This window comes from Triticum urartu, chromosome 1 (genome assembly GCF_003073215.2).
Source record: "Triticum urartu cultivar G1812 chromosome 1, Tu2.1, whole genome shotgun sequence".
Classification (NCBI taxonomy): domain Eukaryota; kingdom Viridiplantae; phylum Streptophyta; class Magnoliopsida; order Poales; family Poaceae; genus Triticum; species Triticum urartu.
The window spans coordinates 408420417-408442933 of NC_053022.1; the positions used below are offsets into that span (position 1 = coordinate 408420417).

The 22517-nt window shown below is 44.6% G+C and overlaps 1 protein-coding gene and 1 long non-coding RNA gene across 21 annotated transcripts; one reads left to right on the plus strand and one right to left on the minus strand.

Moving 5' to 3' along the window:
- The first annotated feature begins 9585 nt into the window (after window positions 1-9585).
- On the plus strand, window positions 9586-17833 carry LOC125514962. 20 transcript variants are annotated; one of them, XR_007286738.1, is made up of 8 exons: window positions 9586-9896; window positions 10646-10768; window positions 10895-10966; window positions 11034-11111; window positions 11203-11644; window positions 11898-12011; window positions 15858-16688; window positions 16994-17164. It is a non-coding gene; the product is annotated as an uncharacterized LOC125514962 (long non-coding RNA). The 20 variants fall into 20 exon arrangements; XR_007286739.1 differs by having other exon boundaries at window positions 11923-12011; XR_007286741.1 differs by having other exon boundaries at window positions 11203-11234; window positions 11544-11644; window positions 11898-16688.
- Window positions 17834-17969: 136 nt separating this feature from the next.
- Window positions 17970-20148, minus strand: LOC125514955. Its single transcript, XM_048680342.1, has 2 exons — window positions 18723-20148; window positions 17970-18274 (listed from the first exon to the last, which is right to left on the minus strand). Exons 1-2 carry the CDS (start codon window positions 19377-19379, stop codon window positions 18104-18106), a joined length of 828 nt encoding a protein of 275 aa, XP_048536299.1. The 5' UTR covers window positions 19380-20148; the 3' UTR covers window positions 17970-18103.
- Window positions 20149-22517: the final 2369 nt, after the last annotated feature.

The following is a 22517-nucleotide window of genomic DNA, read 5'->3' on the forward strand; positions in this document are numbered from 1 at the left end:
TTGGAGATGACGCTCTAGAGAAGCTCATCAAGAGCAAAGAAGAAGCTGAAATCTTCAACAATTTGCCTCTCTTTGATGTCGCCATCATCCACAACTTCATCGACGAATGGTTTGCCACACCAAACATCAGCTTCGAAGATCTGCAGCTGCCTGTTGGCCTCAGCGTCGCCTTCCAAGGCGCAATTGCTTCAGAACTTGCCATTGCCCAGCGCATTGTTGAACTGAAGCAGAAAATTGATCATGAAAAGGCTCAGTTCAAGAAGAATATGGCCAAGCTCAGCGTGCAAGAAGTGAAGAGCTTCAACACCATGTTGCATGAGCTCAAGGAAAATTTTCTGAAGAAGCGTGCAGAAGCTCAGGGCTCACGTGAGCGGATGAAGTCTCTGGCTGAAAGATGTGTACAAGCCTACAATGAGGCTGAGAAGCGCAAGGCACTTGGGCGTCCTGGCATTGACCCTAAGATGGCCGCGAAGAAGAAGAAGAAGAAGCCTGCTATGGCTGAACCAGAGGCACCTAGGCAAGAAGCAGTTCCAATTGTCTTCCCAACTGCAACGACTGGCTCGAAGCCAAAGAGCCGGTCAACAGCTTCAGAGCTCAAGAAGACAAGAACTGCTGAGGCTGAAGCCAGGAAGAGGAAAAGCTCTGAAGCCTCTCCTACTGCCCCCAGCAAGAAGAAGCGAAAGATCAAGAAATCCCGGGCTGCTCCCACAGAGCCCTTGATAGTTGAACCTATCTCTATGGTTCACCCCAACGCAGAACGACAACTGACAGTTCATGAGCCTGCTTCCACAGAGGCTCCTGAAGCTAAAGACATACCAGCAGCCGACCCCATTGCTGCTGAAGACATTGGTCATCAGGACAATGTACAAGATGATGCAGCCCTTCCTCAGTATGAACAAAGCGAGCTCATCAGCATTGGTCGTCCTCTGACGCCAATTGCACAAGATGCGTCATGGGCGGATCGCCCACAAGAGGAAGAGACAATGAGGCCCAGCCCACTCCAACCCCATAGGCGTCGTCTGCATTCCGCAGGCTTCGCAAAGGTCCAAGGCCTCTAGTCTATGCTGAAGACATTCCAGCGGCATCAGCCGCAGAAGACGCATCACAAGAGCCTACTCCTATGCTCCACCAAGAAGCAGTTCTCCAGGAGAACGTGCTTGTGACTGACCCTCCAGCTAGTCAAGCGGAGGCTGAAAATGTTGAGGCTGCCACAACCAACACTGAAGCCAATGTGGAGCCCTCCCCACCAAAAGCTTCAGCAGACAGCGAAGCTACTGATCCAGACACTTCTGTTCCTGAGTCTGCTGCAGGTCCTCAATTTGATTACCATGTTGAGCACAGGCCTCATGTCCAGAAGCCAGTCCCAAGGCTGCCAAGGTTCCCAGGTCCTGCATCAGCACCTGGCTCCTTTGACATCAATAGCTTCAAGGCAGACAATACGTTCTTCAACAGCTCCAGGAACCCCTATTCAAGGGAAAGGATTTCATCAGATAGGTTCTGGAGCTATCCTCAGCGCAGCTACTATTCATGCATCCTATACAACCAAGGTCGCATCTTCACGCACAAGCGCCTTGATGTTGAAGCCATTGCTGGTCTGCCCTGCTTAGAGGAAGCGCTGGATTGCTTCAAGCAAGTGGGTCTGCTGCAGTTTATAACTGATGAAGAGCACTGGAATGAAGAGCTTCTGTTGCAATTCTATGCCACCCTACACATCAAAGGATACAACAGAGATCCGAAGACTTGGGACCTGGAGTGGATGACCGGCAATGTCCATCACGAAGCCAATGCATTCGATATCATTGAGCTCACCGGCCTGCCCACTTCTGGCGAACTCTTCGAGGAAGGTTGTCCACTACACACTGAAGCTCTTGAGAGCATATTCCAGAGGCTTCAACCAAATATGAGTCAGATGCTCTCCATGATGAAGCCATTGCCCCACGATGCTCCTTATCCAACAGAGTTCTTCGTTGAAGACTTTGAGTACCTGCCCAGAACCATCTATCACATTATCCGGCGGACTCTCTGGCCTATTAAAGGGCACTCTCCAAATGCCAAGATCGAGGGTGCAATGAAGACTCTGATATTCTGTATCCTTCATGGCAAATGCTTCAACGCACAGGATTTCTTCATACGCCAACTCGCTGCATCAGGCTCAGATATGTTTGGTTTAAAGTTCTATGCTCCTTGGGTAATGAGACTGATCAAGCTTCACTCTGCGATCTCATATCAGCCCTCAGCCCGCAACCATCGGATCTTCTTGCCAGATGTGGATACCTCTGCTGAAGCTATATATCCTGAGCCTGCCAAGCAACCTTTGAGTCTTCAGAATGCAGAACACCAGAGCTTCACTCAAAACTATGAAGGTGTTGAAGCCATCTCCAGGGTGTATCCTTTGGCTGGCACTACACGTGCGCCACACCCTGCTTCAACTGAAGCCACTGATAGTGCAACTGCTTCCAGACCCAAGAAGCGCGCTCATGTTCTCAATAACCGAGAGCTTCTTGTGGCCCTTCATCAAAAACAAGATAGGCATCACGACTGGCTAAAGCGTCAGATGAAAAGCCTCTTGGTGGATGTTAATCGTCTTCGAAATCTTGCCACCAAGAATGCTTTCGTCACTCATGAAACCTGTCGTCGTACATGTAAAGGGCTATCAATGATGTGTACTGAAGCTGAACCTGAAGAGGATGGCTTCACTGAGCGATTCAAGTTTGACACCACACCTCCTAGAAGGGCTGTGATGCGCAACACACCATCACTTGAAGACTCTGAGTTTTCTTCATGTGCTGCCACAGTCACTGCCAGAATCATTGATGAAGAAGACGATGCTACATCACCGCCACCTGCTTCAGCACCTCCAAGCTCTTCTGCACCGCCAAACACCTCCAACGACCCTGCTGCTCCTGGGAACGAGTAGACACTCTATGTCTTCAAACCTTTTTGGTCCTTGTTGACAAAAGGGGGAGAAGCATATGGGTTGATAGTCTTCAAGCGATTCCATATGGGCGGGTGCTTTATGTTTTGCTATATTTTGCTTCGTGCTTACAACTCTCGTTTTTGCTTCATTTGGTTCTTTGAGTTGTAACACTAAAACTCGATGGTCGTCTGCTACTTGTTTGCCACCCTGTTTGCGAAGATAAATTCCGCATGTGCGACGATAAATTCTGCACTTATCTCATTCTGCAGACGTCCATTTTCCATTATGCATGTCATTATCTTCATATACTTTCACATGCATAGTGGATTGTCATCATAAGCTGAATTGGATCTCCACAAGTACAACCTGCCATGTGCATTTGCATTCCAAAAGCAAATTAACTTATATGCACATCTTCAGGGGGAGCCCTTGAAACTTATGAAGACAATTCCTTATCCTTTACAATTTCACAGACTATATTCCCCGTTGAAAACTTCAACTAGTTTGTCATCAATCACCAAAAAGGGGGAGATTGTAAGTGCATCTAGTGCCACCCCTAGTTGGTTTTGGAGTATTGACGACAAACCTAGTTGAGGGACTAATGTGTTTGTGAGAATTGCAGGATAACACAGGTAGAAGTCCCTCATTGATTCGGTTTTACTACCAGAGATGACCCCTAAAAATGTATGAAGACATTGAAGCCAAAGGTGGTATATGAAGATATTCACATTGAAGACTATGACAAAAGAAGACACATTATGAACCCTATGGAGCTCGAAGACTTAGATCTTTCGTAGTTCTTTTTCTTTTGTGTTGAGTCATAGGAACCACCGTACTGTTAAGTGGGGTACAGGAAAACCAGTCAGAATGACTGAAGTGATGCCTAAACCAAAAACCTATGTCTTCGAGTGAAGACAATGAGAGCGAATCTTGTCCAGAGCCGGACAAGTCAGCTTTGCTTGTAGCCCAAGTAAAGTTGCCATGAGAGTTTGAAATCTGACCGTTGAGACACGTGTTAGTTCCTTAGTGACCCAGGGTCATTTCGGACAAATCAGGTCGGGTTGCCAAGTGGCTATAAATAGCCCACCCCCTACAACCATAAACGGTTGGCTGCTCAGATTTCAGTGCACGGCTTTTGTCGTTTGAGAGCAACCCACCTCGAAGCCTTTGAGAGAAAATTCCTAGCGAGGAGAAAAGCCCTAACCACCCAGAGCCAGAGAACATTGGGCATCACTTAAGTCTTCTTGTCTGTGTGATCTGAAGACTTATTGCACTTGAGGACTGTGAATCCTCCAGACGGTTAGGCGTCGCATTCAGAGCATCCAAGAGACATTGTGGATTGCCAGTGAACGAAGTCTGTGAAGGTTTGGGAGTCTACCTTGAAGACTTACCAGAGTGATTGGGCGAGGACTATGTGACCTTAGCTCAAGGAGAATACGTTGAGGACTTGGTGTCCTGAGCTGCGTGTTCAGGACTGGGTGTCCGGGACTGTGTGTCCTAAGGTTTAAATACCTAGCCGCTCCAACCAGACGTACAGTTGTCACAGCAACTGGAACTGGTCCAACACATCATTGTCTTCAACGAGTCACCGGTTTCATCTTCACTTCCTTTTTCTTACTGTTACTCATTGTGAAGCCATTGCATGCTTGCTCTATCTTTTATCTTCACAACGTGAATGTATGATCTGTTTGGCTTCATAACTTCTTCCTACCTGATCCTTATTACACTTCAGTTGTTTGTCTTTGTGCTTTCACTCTATTGAATACTTGACCATGGCTTGCCTTGTGTAATCTAACTTCCGCTGCATAGTAATAGGCAAAATCTTCGCTGTTTGTCTTCATAACTCCCACGTTTTGAAGACTTTCATAAAAATCGCCTATTATATTCACCCCCCTCTAGTCAATATAACGCACTTTCACCAGGTTTGTTATCCAGTGGATTGTTCCGCAATATTCCTTTCATGCGCTCATTCTCATATTCATTTTGATAATGTTCAATACCTGACATGCATGAAAACATAAAAACAAGTGAGATTATCTTTGTAATGCAGAAGTGATTCTAATCCAATACTTCCTCCCTGTAAACCCCTTTGTGCTATCTCTGCAATTCTTCTAAGAGGTGCCATGCATGCTGTAATTTTGTGTGTGCATTAATATAATGTGGCCTACTGCTCAAAATATGAGAGCTCCAGAACTGATGATACTTCGTAGATGACAGCTTCAACATATAGTAAAGAAGAACAAGTCGACCCGACCTGACAGATTCAAAATATACTAAGGGAGAATAACTTGACATGACCAGTCAACCGCAAGAGAAGAGGATCATCTTAAAGAAGAGCAGAAGAGCAAGCAGATTGAAGATATTACAAGTCTTTCTATACAATGTCAGTTGGCCACCCATGATGAACCAGAGCGCGCAGAGAAATACTATTCCTTCCGGTCTCTCCATATGAGGCTCACATGCATTTCAAAACTTAAGTAGGAACGTTGAGCTGACCAATTAAACATCTCTCAGTTTTACTAATATCAGCATAATATCAGATTTGAATTTCTAAAACTAAGCTTGTTTAGCTCGATGGGTGGAGCAGTGCTATTACGACATGAACCACTACAAAAAAATACACTTCCGTGATGATACATGTTTGTCATAGTAGGTCGCTTTTTTGTCATGCATGTACATCCATGATAAATTTATGACAGAATCAAGATAGTCATACCTGTGCTGTCGTAGAAGTGTTTCATGACATTTCCAAAATTATCATCACAGAAGTGTCCACTTTCATGACGATAAATCGCGCGTCACAGAAGTGTTTTCGTCAAGAGTGACCGACACGTGGCATCCACCGTAATGGAACACCGTTAAGCTATCGGGTCGGGTTTTGGATCCGATAACCCGTTAACAGCCCCGACCAATGGGGATTTTCCACATGTAAAATCATCATTGGCTAGAGGAAACACGTGTCGACTCATCGTCGGGACAAATGTCATCCACTCACTGGTCAGAAGGCGCCTATGATACGTCGACACGTGGCAGGGCCCAACAAGTTTAAATGGGCCGGCCCAACTAAAGGCCCAGAAGATTTTGCGGACCATAATGGGCCGGCCCAGCTAAAGGCCCATGAGATTTTGTGGACCATAATGGGCTGGCCCAGCTAAAGGCCCACAAGATTTCATGGGCCATAATGGGTCGGTCCAGGTAAAGGCCCACAAGATTTTTGTGTGCCATAATAGGCCGGCCCAGGTAAAGGCCCACAAAATTCTTGTGGATCATAATGGGCCAGCCCAGCTAAAGGCCCATGAGATTTCGCCGACATTAATGGGCCGGCCCAGCTGTAGGCCCACAAGATTTTGAGGACCCTGGTAGGCCGGCCCGTTAACTGGCTGCCATGTTTTGGGCCAAATGCCAGCCCATATTTGATACAGTCTATTAATGGCGTGCCACGCTCCGGGCCTAATAGTGGCCCATGTGAGATCCGGCCCGTTAAAACCCTACCACGCTCTGGGCCAAATTACGACCCAGATCAGGTCCGGCCCTTTAAGAGGTTTTGGGCCTAATTATGGCCCATATCAGATTCGGCCCGTCAACTGGACACTATGCTTTTGGGACCACTTGCTAAAGGCCCACTTAGTAATTCAGCCTGATATTAGTTTTGGCCTGTTAAGGGCCCGTTTAACATTTCGGACCTATATTAGTTCCAGCCTGTTAAAAGCACGTCATATAGTTGGGCCTAACTACGACCCCGTTTGCATCCGGCCTGCTCGCAGCCGATATCTGATTGGGCCAAATAAGGACCGAGACAGTTTTTCGGCCTGTTAAAAGCCCGTGATTTGATTCGCACAATCATGACCCGGGGTTCATTTCGGGCTGCTGCCGGCCCGTGAGCTGATCGGCACGTTTCAGGCCCAACCTACATCATGATTGCATGACGGCCCAATTATGTACCGTAATTTTACGGTTTGGCTGGTTTACTGCGAAGACAGGATATATATACAATAAAATAACTGCAGCATCGTGAATAAGAAAAAAACCTATACTATACAATAAAGAAATTACGGCATATTACATCCACTGGGCATCAATGTTCGCCACTATGATAATAAAGCACAAGCAGAAAGCAGATTACATACACTGGGCATCAAAGATCACCGCCAGTGCAAATAAACACGCCGACAAAATAATATACAAAACCGACAGCACTTCAATAAAGTTCAAGAAAGGTTAGCCCTGCTGGGGAGCTGTAGCACAAGCAGCTGAGCAGGATGATGATACTGCGCTTGTTCAACACTTATATATTCCTCACTCTGAAAGATAAACAAGCAGACAGATGACAGATTTTGAACATAAAAGTATCAGTGCAGACAATTCATCACATTTCTTATTGACGAATAAAGTGACACAGTTTAAATTTGCATTAACACAATATGGTATTGTTCAGGTCAAGACATGGCAGGAAATGACATTGTGAAGGAGTTGGCAGCTTCACGACACCACTGAATTACAGATCAAGAACTCATAAGTATCAATGGTTAGTGTGCTGTCAATTTATTCCATTTCAGATTGGCAAATAAAGAGATTGTTTAAATAATAGTAGAATGATATAACATTTTCATAGTTAATACATGGCAGAATATGACATTGTGTTGTAGTGGGTAGGTTCACCACACCACTGGATTACAGATGAAGAACAGAAGCATACATGCAGTGCAAAAGAAGATCACTTGCTCTGTATAGTTTAATTTACATGGTATGAAGAAGGAACTTGGTTGTACAACTGAAAACTTAAATTGAGAAAGGACGAACTTTTGTTTATGAACTACATATAATAAACTTTAAACAAACAATTTGATGCAAACACCAAAAATAAACAGCTGTTGCAGTCATGCCTAACCAAATATATACAACAAAGTTTGAAGGCTTGAGATGGACAAACATACATTATTGATGAAGAAAGGCTCTATAAAGACCTTGTCCATGCTGATGGGGGGGGGGCAACTCAAGAAGTTTACTACAGAATCTTCTTCAAAAACATTGCCTTTATTCTACATTTTCTTAAGAGTAAATATAGATGTGATAATATATGAAAAAATGGAGAATATTTAAGATAAGATGAAGAGTGATGCTACATAACCAAGTAGCTATAAATATAAGTGCAGCGATACAGGCAAAAGATACAGCCAAGAGCAATGCACAGCTAAACTTCTTTAGTACCAACCTTATGGTAAGAGTAAATATAGATCTGATGTGTAGAAAATGGAGGGCAAAGGAAAATAAGCTGTAGAGTGATGGTAGATGAACAACTACCTGTCATTATAAGTACACTGATAAAGGACAGCATGTACTTACAAGAATAATGCAGAGCTAAAAAAACATTAACATTGGATATATTCTACACTAATGTAACCATTCATACAGATCAGATAATTTGGAGCGAACAATTGATAAGCAAGCTATCATGCATACTGCTGTCACATAATGAACTAGGTATGTATGTAAGTACAGTGATACAGGACAACAGGTACTACCAAGAGCGAAGCAGCGGGCAGCATATTTGCGATATCCTGTCGTTCTTGTCAAACCAGAATTCTTCTTCGAGCAGATTAACTGCAAAAAAGATCCGTAAGGCACATGCCGAAAAGTAGAAGTTCAAATTGTCATGTGATTTCATAGACAGTACCTCATCCTGGGAACGAGACCAGTGCATTACAAGGTTTTTCCATTCAATGTGTTCTAAATTCAGCACAGGAGACTTCACCGGAAATTCGTTTACAAACTTACCATCAAAGTGTGATTTCTCAGGTAACACCGATACTGCTGCAATACTTCCTTGAAAAGCACAAGCAAACTTTGCTCGTCATGACTATCCAGAGTAACCATCGCCTAGTTACAACAATGTAATGTAAATCATTGATGTGTTCAATCAGCAGAAAAGAGGAAAATAATAGCCATGAATAATAGCACTTACTCGGAAGTTGAACAAGAAGATGTGAAAATGATGTTTGTCTTCACAATAATCTTCCCATGATGGGAATATATGCACGTAGTCCCTAACAACATTGAAAGCATTGTCTTTTAAACTGGGAATAAATGGAATGCGGTTCCAATCTGCAGGAATTGGCCATCTCTGTAGTTGGGATAGGTCTTCGGCCGGTGGACTTACTAGACTTTTTGCTGGAGTGGGATTTTTCTGTGGTACAGCTGGTGCTATGGCAAATTAAATCGGTATACCTTTTGCTGGAGTGCAGGTCCTATGTGGTGAGGCTAGTGGTGCGGCCAGTGAAGTATGGGTACAGTCTGCTGGAGTCGGTCCTACGTTTTGTGTCACTGGTTGTACAACCAATAAAAGTAGGATGCTTTCTGATTTCTGTGGCACCACCATGTTTTTCAAGGACTTTGCTGATGCTCCTTCAGATTCGGCAATCACCCTCTTCCTTTTTGATGTCTGATGCACAAGAACAGCATTTGATTGGAAAAATATGGTACAATGACAGATGAAATATGTATTAATAATGGATGGGCATGGCATCTCGACATATCTCTACTCCTAATGAAGCAGTTGGTGAATAGTCTGCGCGGTTTATTTTCGCTGGGTTTTTTCGTCATCCTCCCATCTCCGTTTTATTTTCGTCATCCTCCCACCTCCGTTAACTCACAATCCTCCTGCGAAAAAAACCGGTGCCAAAAAAAAACCCTATGATCGATCCCTCGTGCCCATAGTAGATCGTTCTCCGCCACCAACCAGCCCTTCGCACACCCGATCCACCCCTTCGCCCCCGTCGCGGCCGATCCATCCCTGTGCCGCGGCTGATCCATCCCCGTGCCGCGGCCGATCCTAACCTTCGCCGCAGCCCTCGCACATCAAAGCTGCCGCCCGTCCATCGTACGATCTGCTTCAGGATCGCTGCAGGAGACGGCGCCGCGATCCCGTTTAGCAGACGCCGGCGATCCTGTATATCACCATGCGATCGACTTCCTCCCTCAGGTTCATCTTCCCTCTTTTCTCTATTTGGATCAAGACGGAGAGAATCAGATCTGAGACGGAGAGAATCAGATCAGGATAGAGAGACGGAGATGAGGATTGAGGCCATGGGATCCCTTGCTAAAATTGAGAGGGAGGGAGGGAGGGAAAGGGTATCCTTCTGTAGGACTGTGCAGACCTCGTTCAGTTCATGATGCATTGCCTCGTTCAGTTTCTGCTATGTTCTTAAACTGTTCTTCTTTTCATGTACTAATGTATGTCCTGCTAGGAGTAGTACCACCGTAGTCTTCTTTCTCTGTACTCCAAAATCTTGATCGGAAAGATACCACCTATATAAAAAGAAAAGTAACCAATCGTCATCACTCCAAGGTATTCAAGTAAGGAAGCATGTGTTTGATGAGTTATGCAAGGCCATGCTTCCGTGTTTTGTGTGGATGCTGGAACGCACAGGCATCTTATCTTCTTGCTCCTTTATACAAATTTTGGTATTTTATTTTTTTAACTGACAGAACCACTCTATATTTGTCGTCATGGAAATTGTAGATCCAGTGTGAGAATATCATAGCTGCGCTAAGTAAATGTACTATTGTTTAGAATGATAGTATCACTATTTTTTTAAAGCTAGGATGGTTTGCCTTACTAATTGTACAGTTTTAATTTTTTTGTTGTTGTTCAATTTTCTCTCTGCCATATTATTCTATTTTTGAGAGTTCATGAAGTCATTCTGAAATTTTATTTTTCATGTTGCTCAGCTCCTTTTGTCTACACTCTGTCAGGCTGCAACAGCCTAGGTTTCTATTTTCTATCTGGGCTCCACTGGCAGTAGTAGGATGCTCATTGGCAACCCAAGGTGTGTATGCCCCTACTTCCCCAAGGTACTCAAGCCCCATGCCTGGGGCGACTTCAGCCACTGGACAATAGTTCCACCTTAATTTGTTCCATATATGTGTTGCAGTATTAATGCATTTTCCATTCAACTATCTAAAGATTTTTATTCACAGATGTGTGCTGTTGTGAAGCATGTAGCACCACTTCTCCTGACTGCTATAATCAGTGGAAGATCTCATGATATGGTATGTGGTTCATGTTTTCTGTACCTCTTGATATTTGACTTTGTGAAACTAACCGAATGTACTAAAGATAGGCGTCATGGTCTCATGGAATGGACATCATGGGGCTTATTGGGAACTCTGAGTTCAGCGGGCACCATGCCGAAAGGTGAAGCAACTTTTGGTATTTTGTTATGGCATGATTTGTTCTTCTATTTCCTAAACTTGATCGCTCACTTGCTTTCTTTCACATGGTAAAGAGGTCAATCTCTTCCAATACACAATCGCTGAGGTATGTATCAATGTCTAAAGGTTAAAAAAGACCCAGGTTACACCATATGGTTTAGGTTGCTCACCTTGGTGGCTGACTAGGCGTTCAAAAATCTTAGTGAGAGTATAAAGGACATTGTTGATGGTGCAATAATGGAACACAACAAGTTGTGTGTGTGTGTGTGTCGCACGACCTGGGAGTCTACATCTAAGAGTTCATTTCAGTTTTCTATCAGAAACATTTCTTTATAAAAGTTCTGTTGGACACTTATCTTCTCTTTACTTATCGTTTCGTGGGACTATGAAAAAGTTCATCTGTGTGTAACTACAGGGTTCTCGAAGTCCGCCCTCTCATTGACAGGGTGAAAGTTGTGGAATTTTTGCTTTAACTGCCTGGAGTAAGATGACAGGACATACAAAGATGCATTCAAGGTAAGCTCCAGTGAAATTAGGTGTTCATAAGACAATTCTTTCAAGTTGCGACCTACATTGTGGTGTCTCCGTTCATCAAGTTCTGAGCACCAGCTCTAGTGAAATTAGGTGTTCATCCAGCCATACTCCTAGGTAGCTTTCTTTGGTGTGCTTATTATTGTGTAGTTAGTGGTTATGCACATGCCTCATCATCTGATATTTCTGCAGTAGTTACTGAAAGCAATCTGAGGAAAAGCTTTGATTGTTGTTGTAGTTGAAGATTGAGAGTTGCAATGCAGGCACAGTTAACAGGCATAAGAAACTATAGAAGATTTATCAAACCAGATATGGGCTTGGTTATGCACTGAATCATTGTGGAGGATCTCAGGTAATTAGGCCATACACCCAAAATTAAATTTTACTTGCTTTTAAATGTTTAGGGGGCAGATGATGTTTCATATGCTAGACTTAAGTACGCACCTTTTAAGAGTATCACTGATACTCCAGTCACCCATAAAAATGGAAGTACTGAAAATTAGTTTGTAAGGAAAATAACTAAATAGTGAGTCTAAGCAAACCTACAACCTAGATTACATGAGATCATTTTAGCTCTAAGAGTTTCTTTTATCTTTTTTTACATTCTGGTAAACATGTGGGTGAATAACTGTTAGAAATTATTCTGTATGTACATGTGCATTCTACTAGAACTGATGCTTGAAAGAATAAAAAGTTCTATAATATTTGTAAGCCAAGCAGTGGAAAAGCTCACTCCTCACAGTAGATAACTAGAATCTATGTATCTGCTTTGTTGAAACAGAGTCCATAGGTTTACTCATGTCATCTGTTTTTTGTTGTTTGAGGGAAGGTTTGTTAGGAGCCCATCTCTTCTGCAGCAAGCCCTGCAGAAAGAGAGCTAGATATAATGGTACTTGCTATCCTTTTAATGGACACTTACTTTTGGCCTTTTTTAGTTTCTCTAATTAGGTAAGAGACTTCAATGAGTGAGAATTTTTTGTTCCCTCCCTTTTTCATTGTCTTTTGAGTTTTGCTTTGTGGTGAGAGGAGGATAGAGATACCCAATTGCCGTGGGGATCAGAGATTAGGTGAGGTCACACTGTTTGTCTCAGCTTTACAATGTGAGGTAAAGGAAGAAAATAAAGTAATGTTAGAATATTACAATCATATATCTAGACATATCTCCACTCCTAATGGAGCAGTTGGAAAATAAAAGCCAAGAGAAGTATGAATCCGAACATGATCCTCTCCGTCCTCCTCCCACGACGCGCGTCACGGGAGAAACCCTAGCGCCGCCGCTGCCGGGACCCCCTCCTCCTCCCCTTCTCCCCTTCCCTGCCGCCGCCTGCGAGCAAGGTCGGGCGAAGCCCGGTCGGCTTCGGCGGTGTGTGTGGGGGGTCTTCCCTTCACCGTGTGGCCGCGTGTGGCGCAGGATGGCATGGCCGGCGAAGGCGCGGTGCGAGCAGGGGGCACGGCGGCGTGGCATCTGAGTGTGGGGCGGAGACGCCTGGCCAGGTGCTCGTGCTGGTGGCTCTACGGCGAGGGGTGGCTGCGATGTTGCCAACGGCTGCGTTTGTGCGCGCCCAGATCTGGCAGCGGCTGTGCCCGCGGGTTGCGCTAGCTTAGCTGTTTCCTGGGTGGCTCGGCACACGCGGGAGCTCGGCAGGCGGCGGCTTGGGTCGCCGCTGCACCTCGCCGTCCGGCTGTGTGGTCACTGGTGGTGGATAGCGGCCGCTGGTGAGATTCATCTTGTCCAGCCATGGTGCAGGTCTGAGTGCGGCTCCAATCCAGCCCCTGTTGAGCTTGCACATGTCACGACATAGGGCTGGACCTTTCCCAATGATGGCCACAGTTGAGGGATGGATCCGACGCCGGGAGGGCCACGGAACCATCCTTGCCTCCTGTTAGGTGGCGCACCGGGGAGCTCGTCCTTGCACGGCTTGGCAGGACGGGGCGGTGGCGACCGAGTGCGGCCGGCCCGGGGGTGGGCTCGGACCTGGGGACCGTCGAAGGGCAGGGAAGGAGGTGCCTTCCCGCCCGTCTCTTTTCCTGTCATGGCTGCAAGCTTTGGTAGGGGATGGTGTCGGGACCATGGGTGTTGGGGCGGCGGCCCTGGAGGTGGGAGGCGTGGGCTCATGGGCGGAGCTCACGGCACGGGTGTGAGCTAGCTGTCGTGACCATGCGGGGGGTGTGGTGCTCAGGGTGCGACAACCGGAGGGGTAGGTCTGGCGGGCCTGGTTTGTTGTGCCTCGCCTCGGGGGCTGTGAGGACTTCCCGGGGTGAAAACCTGCTTTGGCTCTGCCAAGCCGCCGACGACGTCACCTATGGGTGGCGCCTCCTTCTTGAAGGCTTCGTCGCGGCTCCTCTACATGCTCCGATTGCTCCGAAGGAAACCTTGATCTTGGGATCGGGCGGTGGCGATACTCCTGTGTCGTGCCCTTCTTGAAGGCACCGCCTTGGAGTGTTCGGCTTGTCGTGCACCTCTCTCTCTCTCTCTCTCTTCACGGTGACTCGCTCACGGTTGAGGTCTCCGGAGACTACAAGTGGTGCTATCCCTGCCTACATGTAGTTGCTTGGAGTGGATGGGGGTGATCTAGCAGTTCATATACACCCTTGTATCTTGCCTTGTGTGTGTGTTGTGGGGTGAGTTGTATGTGTTGGTTTGTATGGTGATTGTTGCTTTATATATAAAGCGGGGCACGCGCCTTTTTCGATAATGGAGCATTTGGTTGTCTCCGTTCCGGGTTTTCTTTCATCCCACCTCCCACCTTTGTCTGGTTTTTTGTGGTTACTATGTAATACAAGTGGATTTTCTTCACACATAAGCCATGAAATATTTGAGCCTGAGATGATCACCTTCTCGGGATGCTACTTTGGGGGTGGCAAATTGAGTTAATTGAACTAGGTGAAATATGCAAGAGCTAGAAAACACTAATGTAAGAGATCAATACTCATTCGGGTTTTGACAGTTACACCGTTACAGTTAAATTTGCTAGCAAGAAAGTTACACTGATAGAGAACGGCGGCATTGTAAATACCATCTTAACAACTGAAGAAGCAGGCTTCATTATCTTGGCATTGGGGTCAGGACGCCCATATCTTGCGTCGGAAGATGTATATGGAGCATTAGAGACATTAGCGCCTGTGTTAGACATTAGCTCCGAGGCGATTGTTTAGTTCTAAGACATTAGTCATACATAATGTTACATTCAGATAAAGATTTTACTTTTCCCGGGGATAGAATTATGAAACCTTTAGTCTTGGGATCAAAGTAGATATTGCCTTAATATCTAAGCCATTTACGGACATGACCGTGAATATGTTCAGTGTAACATGTATAGCATAATAAAGTTGGAGAAGATTAAGCAATGGGGCATTTTAGTTAATCATGCGGGCCTAGGGTTTTCTAACAGAGAGCAATGTCAGAGAATCCATCAGTTAAAGTTTGTCTTCGATCCAAACACGTAGTCAGACTTTCATGCCATGGGCTCGGTAAATCAAGAATGATAGACGCCTTCGACTTTCCAGCCATGGACTCACTAGATCAATAGAGAGAGGAAGAGAGCAGTCAGGGGGTGGCGGCAGCTCAGGGGCACGAGCGCGGTGGTGGCCATGGAGAATGAGCGAGCATGGAACGGGGACCAGAGGCAGGATGCGAGAGCTATAGCGTCATCTGTGGTGCGACACCATGCGGCAATCGTCCGAGGTGTTGTGAAGGCGGAGCGAGGCCGTTCGCAGTGAAGATGAGCAGCGTAGGATGGCAAGTTGGGTGGCGGCGACGGTGGGGTGCTGCAGATGGAGGCGTTGGGACGGGCTAGCGAGAGGAAGGGGATGGGGTCGAGAGCGGCTGCGGTGCGTCCATGCGTCCCCACCATTGTTTTGTGACCAGGCCCACGTAAAATTTAGCCAGCAAAATGATCCATGGTATAAGATGCCTGAATCCATCTATCTGTGGTTAATTTTATTTATGAACATGCTCGTGTCTTCTTGAATTGTAGACTTTTTGGCTGAGGCCATGCATGGAGAAGCTGGTCTCCAGATGCATCTGTCAGCCATGGGTTACAAACTGAATTAACAACAAGTATGGTGATAGCGAGTGTTGTCGTTATCTCCAAAGAATAACAACTATGCAACATAGTGCTGAACTTTGACATTTTGCGTTTTGGTTATAAGTTCCTTTTAATATTTGGTGATTTACTAATTAATCTTTCTTTACCAGCTTGTGTTGTCAAATTATGGTTTCACTGTGGGAAATTTATTTGAAGGTCTCCATGATGGCATAACTCTATGTAGACTGACGTGTCGATTATTTTGGCATGCATTTTTGGCACACCATTATCCAGATACTTTTTCCATTACTATGACATCACACTTTATTTCATAAGTTGTGTACTATTAGATTGCACCTTTTGTTTATATCAAGATCTAAAGTAATTGACTTTATGTTCAGTTTTGTTTTTTCACTCACTTCATAGGAAGCATTACAATGGGATATATTGTTCAGGAGTAGAGATACTTTGAGCCCACCGTCACCAAGATTCACCTCGTCTACCCAAGTCCACCTTTCGCCATGAAGGGCCACTCCTCTACGGTAGCAGGGACGACCAGGACGCGGTGATGCCCATGGACTGACACTTGTCATACTCCACAAACGATCCTACCTACAGAGCGGTGGCGCGGGTGGGCACCGGCAATGAAGAGGGCATGCTGCATATCGACGCTCTGCTTTTGACTACATGTTCAACCTCGACCGACAGTGTCATACACCGCGTATTCAACCTCCGTCGTGACCCTTCCTCTCGGACGACAAGCTTGCCACCTTCTCGCTGCTAGACAAAAGTTCACCAGAGAAAAATGATCCCATCACCGGGATCAACACCGCAGGGTCGTTGACTTGGTTGATCTCTTCGATGTAACTGAAATTGGTGGGTCCATGTGGTTGGAGAGCACGTTTCTCCGGGATCTTGATGCTATCGTGCTCATTGTACACGCTCGCGTGACGGTGCTTGACTCCTTGGAGCAGGCCGGCAACCACCGCCTGTTGGACCAAGTAAGCTTTTCTGGCCTTATAAATAATCCTATTCTCTTGTTTCTTTTTTCTGATTGATGATTGATTCGATTGGCAGGGAGACTTATGTAGGAAATAGTACAAGCTAAATCAAAATCATCTCTTACTTGATCAATCTTGTAATTATAAAGAGAAATTAAGCTACCAAAATGATTTAGTTTGGTGGAGAAGTTTAGAATATTAACTTCTTGGTTTAGTTACCTAGGCAATGGAGATCCCATGCAAATTAAGAATAGAGGTTGACTGGTATCTGAGAAATGACTTTTCTTTCTACTCTACATTTTCAGAAACTTTGTATGAAGCTGGTGCACATAGGTTCTGGGTTGGTATATTTCCTTATGTAGCCTTTGTTCAGGTAAATCAGACAGACATGGGGACTATAGGTAGCCTCTCTTTTTACCCATCTTTGCTATTGTTAATAAGTCTAACAATGAACTGACTACATTTACATCTTTTCACCTTTGTTACCACAAAGCTACTCAAAGGTTCAAAAATAATACGTCGGCACTTTAAGTCTCCCATTTCGAATGCCATGATTTGCAATTTGTGATTGGGGATGCGGTAGTAAGCTCTTTCTCATGCAGTTATGTTGTTGTGAGGTGCTACAGTCTCCTCTGATTGTTCAAGCAAAGGTTCTCGAAAACATCATAGCCATGTATGTTGCTTCTATTAGGTGAGGATGACAAAGACTGCATGTGCGTGCACGTGGGGGTTTATGGATTCGGGCACGCGAAACTCCCTTACAATCCAGACAAATCATACGTTCAAACCATCTCGATGTTCTTCGCTAGCTTCGTCGCGTCGATCCTGTATATTTACTATTGGATCCTGAAGCCCCAAGTCATCATCTGTTCCCGTGATTCATTAGCAAATACAGAAAAACATGGTTGTTTATATTATATGTATGTTGTTGGGTAGGAGTTTTTCTCACTAGATGTGAACATTAGGAAGGATATATCTTGTAGCAGATCAGATTCAAGATCATGTCATGATTTCTTAAGGGCCTCATGATTATTGTTGTTTCTTTTTTCCTTTCAAAAATAAAAATACCTAGGTGATTATCCTAACTATCATAATTGTACAAGCAATATTATCAGAATAACTAAGCAATTTTTTCTTCAGGTCAAGTACAAAGTTTAGGGTGAGTTTTTTTTAGATTTATAGTGCCTAATTTGAATCAACAAGGACAATGATATTGCAAGGCTTGGAATTTTAGACTCACTTTCTATTCCTAGCATAAAATTTGACATGTCTTATGCTTATATATGCAACAAGTTAATTATTTAAAATGCCCGTGGCAACACATGGGCATTCTACTAGGAAACATCATATAGTAGCTAACTACCCCATGATTACAACAGTAAATATTGGTAGGAGTACAAGCATTGGAGGAGTACTCAGTACTCACCATGTTCGACAAAATCATGGTGGTGGTGGTTGAGGAAGTCGTAGGTAACGGCGGCATCATCACGGAGCAGGGACCATCTTCTCCTCGATTTAATCTGTAGTAATCCATGTACTCCCACTTGTAAACTATTTGAAATGCAGATCCACTCCAAGAATGTGCTCTGAAATGGAGTAACATGGAGTATACTCTAAATGTTTGGTTTGAGCCCAGTAGATCAATCAAAGTACGCTGGCGTGGATCTGATCAGTTTGGTTTGAGCCAAGCAAAAGTACTAAAATCCTGACAAAAATAATACTACAGCACGATACACATGATTTCAGAGATGTTGATTTCAGTACATACAACCCATTGATAAACATGATTTTCAGAAATGTTGATTTCAGTTAAACTACAACGTTTACTCCAAGTAATACTCTAAGAAACAATACAAGTACACCTACTATACTGAAAGTACTCCTGTGGTGCAAATACTCTAGGCAGAATGTACTCCTACAGTACTGAAAGTGTACTCCTGTGAGTACTGAATTTACTGAATTTAGAGGCATCAAAATGCTCACACCCAAGTTCAATCATCTACACATGGAGTAGTGCAACCGAGTGGTCTTTACCATGCCCGAATAGACAAGAGGTAGTGGTATCAGGAGTTGCATCGTCCAGGAGCAGCAGCAGCCTTTCCAATCGCTCCTTGCGCCTTGCCTTTCCAATCTACTCACGCGGCAGAGAGCAGTTCTTGGCCACAGTACATCTGCATCCATATTCCATCCAGAGCAACAATCACAATCAGCTCCAGAATCTCTCCTTGCCTTTTCCCAAATCATAGGCTCCAGAGATTGGAAAGACGTGGGGAAAATTAATGATGCAAACCTTGTAGGTCGAGCGTGGGGAGCTCGACTTCGGGGGCGACCTAGGAGCAGGTGACGAGGGACTCGTAGAAGTGATGGAGCACCAGCAGCGTTTGGGATGGCAGTGTCCAACACGACGCTCCTCCTTGCAGGTCGATGGCGACGAGGAGTGCCAGCGTCCGTCGCCACTGTCGTTGAGCAGAACAAGGCCGCCGTGCCCGCGCTCGTCAGGCTCCAACTCGACCTCGCTAAAACAACTAACTTTGGCTCGACCGTGATGCAGAGGATGCGGGTGAGAGGAAGAGGTGACGCGGACGAGAATGCGAGGAGGCGACGCGGGGGAAGAAGGGCAGCGACGTGGCTGAGTCGCAAAAGCAGGTGAGGGGGAGGTGCATCGCCGATGCAGGTGAGGGGGAGGTGCATTGCCGCCGCGGGCTAGGGATTTGGGGGAGTGGGTGAGCGAGGGGAATGAGCGTGAAGATGGGACTGAGCGAGTGGGTGAGTGAGTGAGTAAGCGAGGGGTAAACCTGGAAACCATAGAAAGTAACTTTTCCGAGAAATGTACTACAAAAACCATCAATATTCAAAATACAAGCATTTATTTTTGTTATCACTATTTTAAAATAATACTAATATAGGAAATTGCAGGATGTGTCTGGCTATTATGTTTTTTATGCTCTGGTGGAATGGTAAAGAATTACTTCGTCCGGTTAGTACCATGAGTATTTTTCGTTGCACATTTTAAGATCTTCGACATGAATTATTCTTGTTACATGTTGCTTGTGTAGGATGTGTATAAGCTGAGGAAGAATGCTTTATTATATTTGCTTAAATATTGTGCGAATGAAACTGAAGACAACAGTCTTAATATTGTGCGAGAATTTCTTAAGGACAACAACTGGATATTAATTTGTAATAGTATTTTAGTTGGATCATCATTATATGTAGATATCATTAATTTATCTTTTTTTATCAATCTACATTGTAAGCGAATTGGAATTCAATAAATATCCAACTTTTCCCATGCTATCTTGTCTCTACATGTGAAATTTGACATGCATTATGTTTACATAATTCTAGAAAAATATTTTCGTAGCACATGGTAAGGCACCGACATTCCTCTGCATGTGAAATTAAACATGCATTATGTTTATACAACTCAACCTAAATATTTCAAAAGCCCGTGGCAACGCACAAGCATTATACTAGTATGATGAGTAAACTAAGTAGATGGCGGTGCAACAAAGTAGAAGAAATGCAAGACAACATATGCAAGATACGCGCAATCAATAAAACCTTGCCAAATTAGAACAGGCACCTTGATGGGTGAACAGGACAGACCATCTGCCTTTGACTCCCCGAGGTTAGAATAGTCATTAGGATGATATTCTAAACAAGAATCAACAGGTGGGGAGCGTACGAGTTTCATTGCTTTCAGAATGGCACTCAATGCCTTGCTGCCAATTTTGTAAGTCATTGCAGTGTTCCACAATATTCTTCTGATGCGCGGATTCTGATATTCACTGTAATTGCGTATAATATCTGAGAACCATGAAAACATAAATAGTTGTGAGATTATCTTTATAATGCAGATGATATTCTAATATAGGGACGCCCCTGTAAACACTTGTGTGCTATCACTGGATTTTGATGAGAGAGCTCATGTGTGCTGTAATATGGTGCGTGCATGTATATAATCTGGCACAAGCTCTACAGGAATCCAATACTTTGCCGTCTGCCATGGCGGACGGCAAAGGCAGGGACGGCTGACGGCAAAGCACTTTGCCGTCCGCGGCGGACGGCAAACAGTGACGGCAAAGATAGGGTCGGCAAACAGGTCCTTTGCCGTCTGCTTTTTATGGCGGACGGCAAAGATCCCTTTGCCTATAGCGGCTGACGGCAAAGAGGGGGGACGGCAAAATGTTGCACGTCCGCCAGCGTTACTCCGTTAGGCGGCTAACGGCGGCCTTTGCCGTCCGCCAGCGGACGGCAAATTTGAGCGCCTCTTTGCCGTCCGCCAGACGACGTCAGCTATACGTCAGCGCCCGCTCTTTTTTGCCATCCGCCCGGCGGACGGCAGAGGCAAAGTCTTTGCCATCAGCTTGGCTTTGCCGTCCGCCACTGTAGGCAAATTGGCCAAATGGTCCATCCCCAGGAAGCACAGGTGGGCGCCACGTGCCCCCTTTGCCGTCTGCCACCGACGGCAAAGGGGTCTTTGCCGTCTGCCGTGGACGGCAAAGAGCCTGCACTGCCTCTTTTTTGTTCTATTTTTCTTATATCCAACAATTATCACAACAAATATTTCACAGCACATATATATCCATCACATAAATATCCCGCACATATATATCCAACATAATAAATATCCAGCACATATATATCCATCCATACATACATAGTAGATTGCATATAGTTCCATCGATCCATACATATTACAATATGCAAAGTTTCATCATAGCAAGCAAGTAGAATACAAGAAGTGCATCAAAGGAAAAAACAGGAAAAAGCAAGCAATCCATCATAGGAAGCTGGCTTCCGTGAAGTGAATGAAACCTGCAAAATGACAAATAAGAAAGTTAGAAAAAGAAGACTAGAAGAAGAATTAGACTAGAAGAAAAAGAATAGAAGAAGAAGACTAGAAGAAGAAGTATATGCCATATATTAGCTAACTTAGGTGAAATGTATCGTTTATGAGCTAACCTAGGTGAAATGGGTAGTTTATGAGCTATCCTAGGTGAAATGGATCATTTTGGAGCTAAGTTAGGTGAAATGGGTCGTTTATGAGCAAACCTAGGTGAAATGAGTCGTTTATGAGCAAACCTAGGTGAAATGGGTCGTTTATGAGCTAAGTTAGGTGAAATGAGTCGTTTATGAGCAAACCTAGGTGAAATGGGTCGTTTATGAGCTAACCTAGGTGAAATAGGTTGTTTATGAGCTAACCTAGGTGAAATGGGTCATTTATGAGCTAACCTAGGTCAAATGGGTCGTTTATGAGGTAACCTAGGTGAAATGGGCCTTTTATGAGCTAACCTAGGTGAAATTGATCATTTTGGAGCTAACTTAGTTGAAATGGGTCGTTTATGAGCTAACTAAGGTGAAATGCCACGTTTTTGAGCTAACTAAGGTAAAATGGATCGTTTTTGAGCTAACTTAGGTGAAATGGGTCATTTTGGAGCTAACCTAGGTGAGATGGGTCATTTTGGAGCTAACCTAGGTGAAATGGGTCATTTTGAAGCTAACGTAGGTAAAATAGATCATTTAGGAGCTAATCTACGTAAAATGGGTCATTTTAGAGTTAACTTGGATAAATTGGATCACTTGTAAGCTAACTAAGGTAAAATGAGTCATTTTAGAGCTAACTTAGGTAGAATGGATGGTTTATGAGGTCAGTAAGCTTATTAAGTCATTTTGGAGGAAAAGAAGCTAACTCTAGGTCATTATGGTAAGCATATTGGAGGAAATAAAGCTAAGTCTAGGTCTTTATGCATTTGTTAAGCAAAACACTAGAGAAACTTACCGTGATCACGGAGGTGTAGGAGCGGGCTGGCTCGCGCCGGTAGC

What these genes read in the sequence shown, in the direction of transcription:
- LOC125514955 (XM_048680342.1), bottom strand. Translation starts at nt 19,379, where the DNA reads ATGCACCTCCCCCTCACCTGCATCGGCGATGCACCTCCCCCTCACCTG. An exon ending in CTCTTGTCTATTCGGGCATG is followed by an intron (nt 18,275 to 18,722) that starts GTAAAGACCACT and finishes ACTCCATTTCAG; the next exon opens with AGCACATTCTTGGAGTGGAT.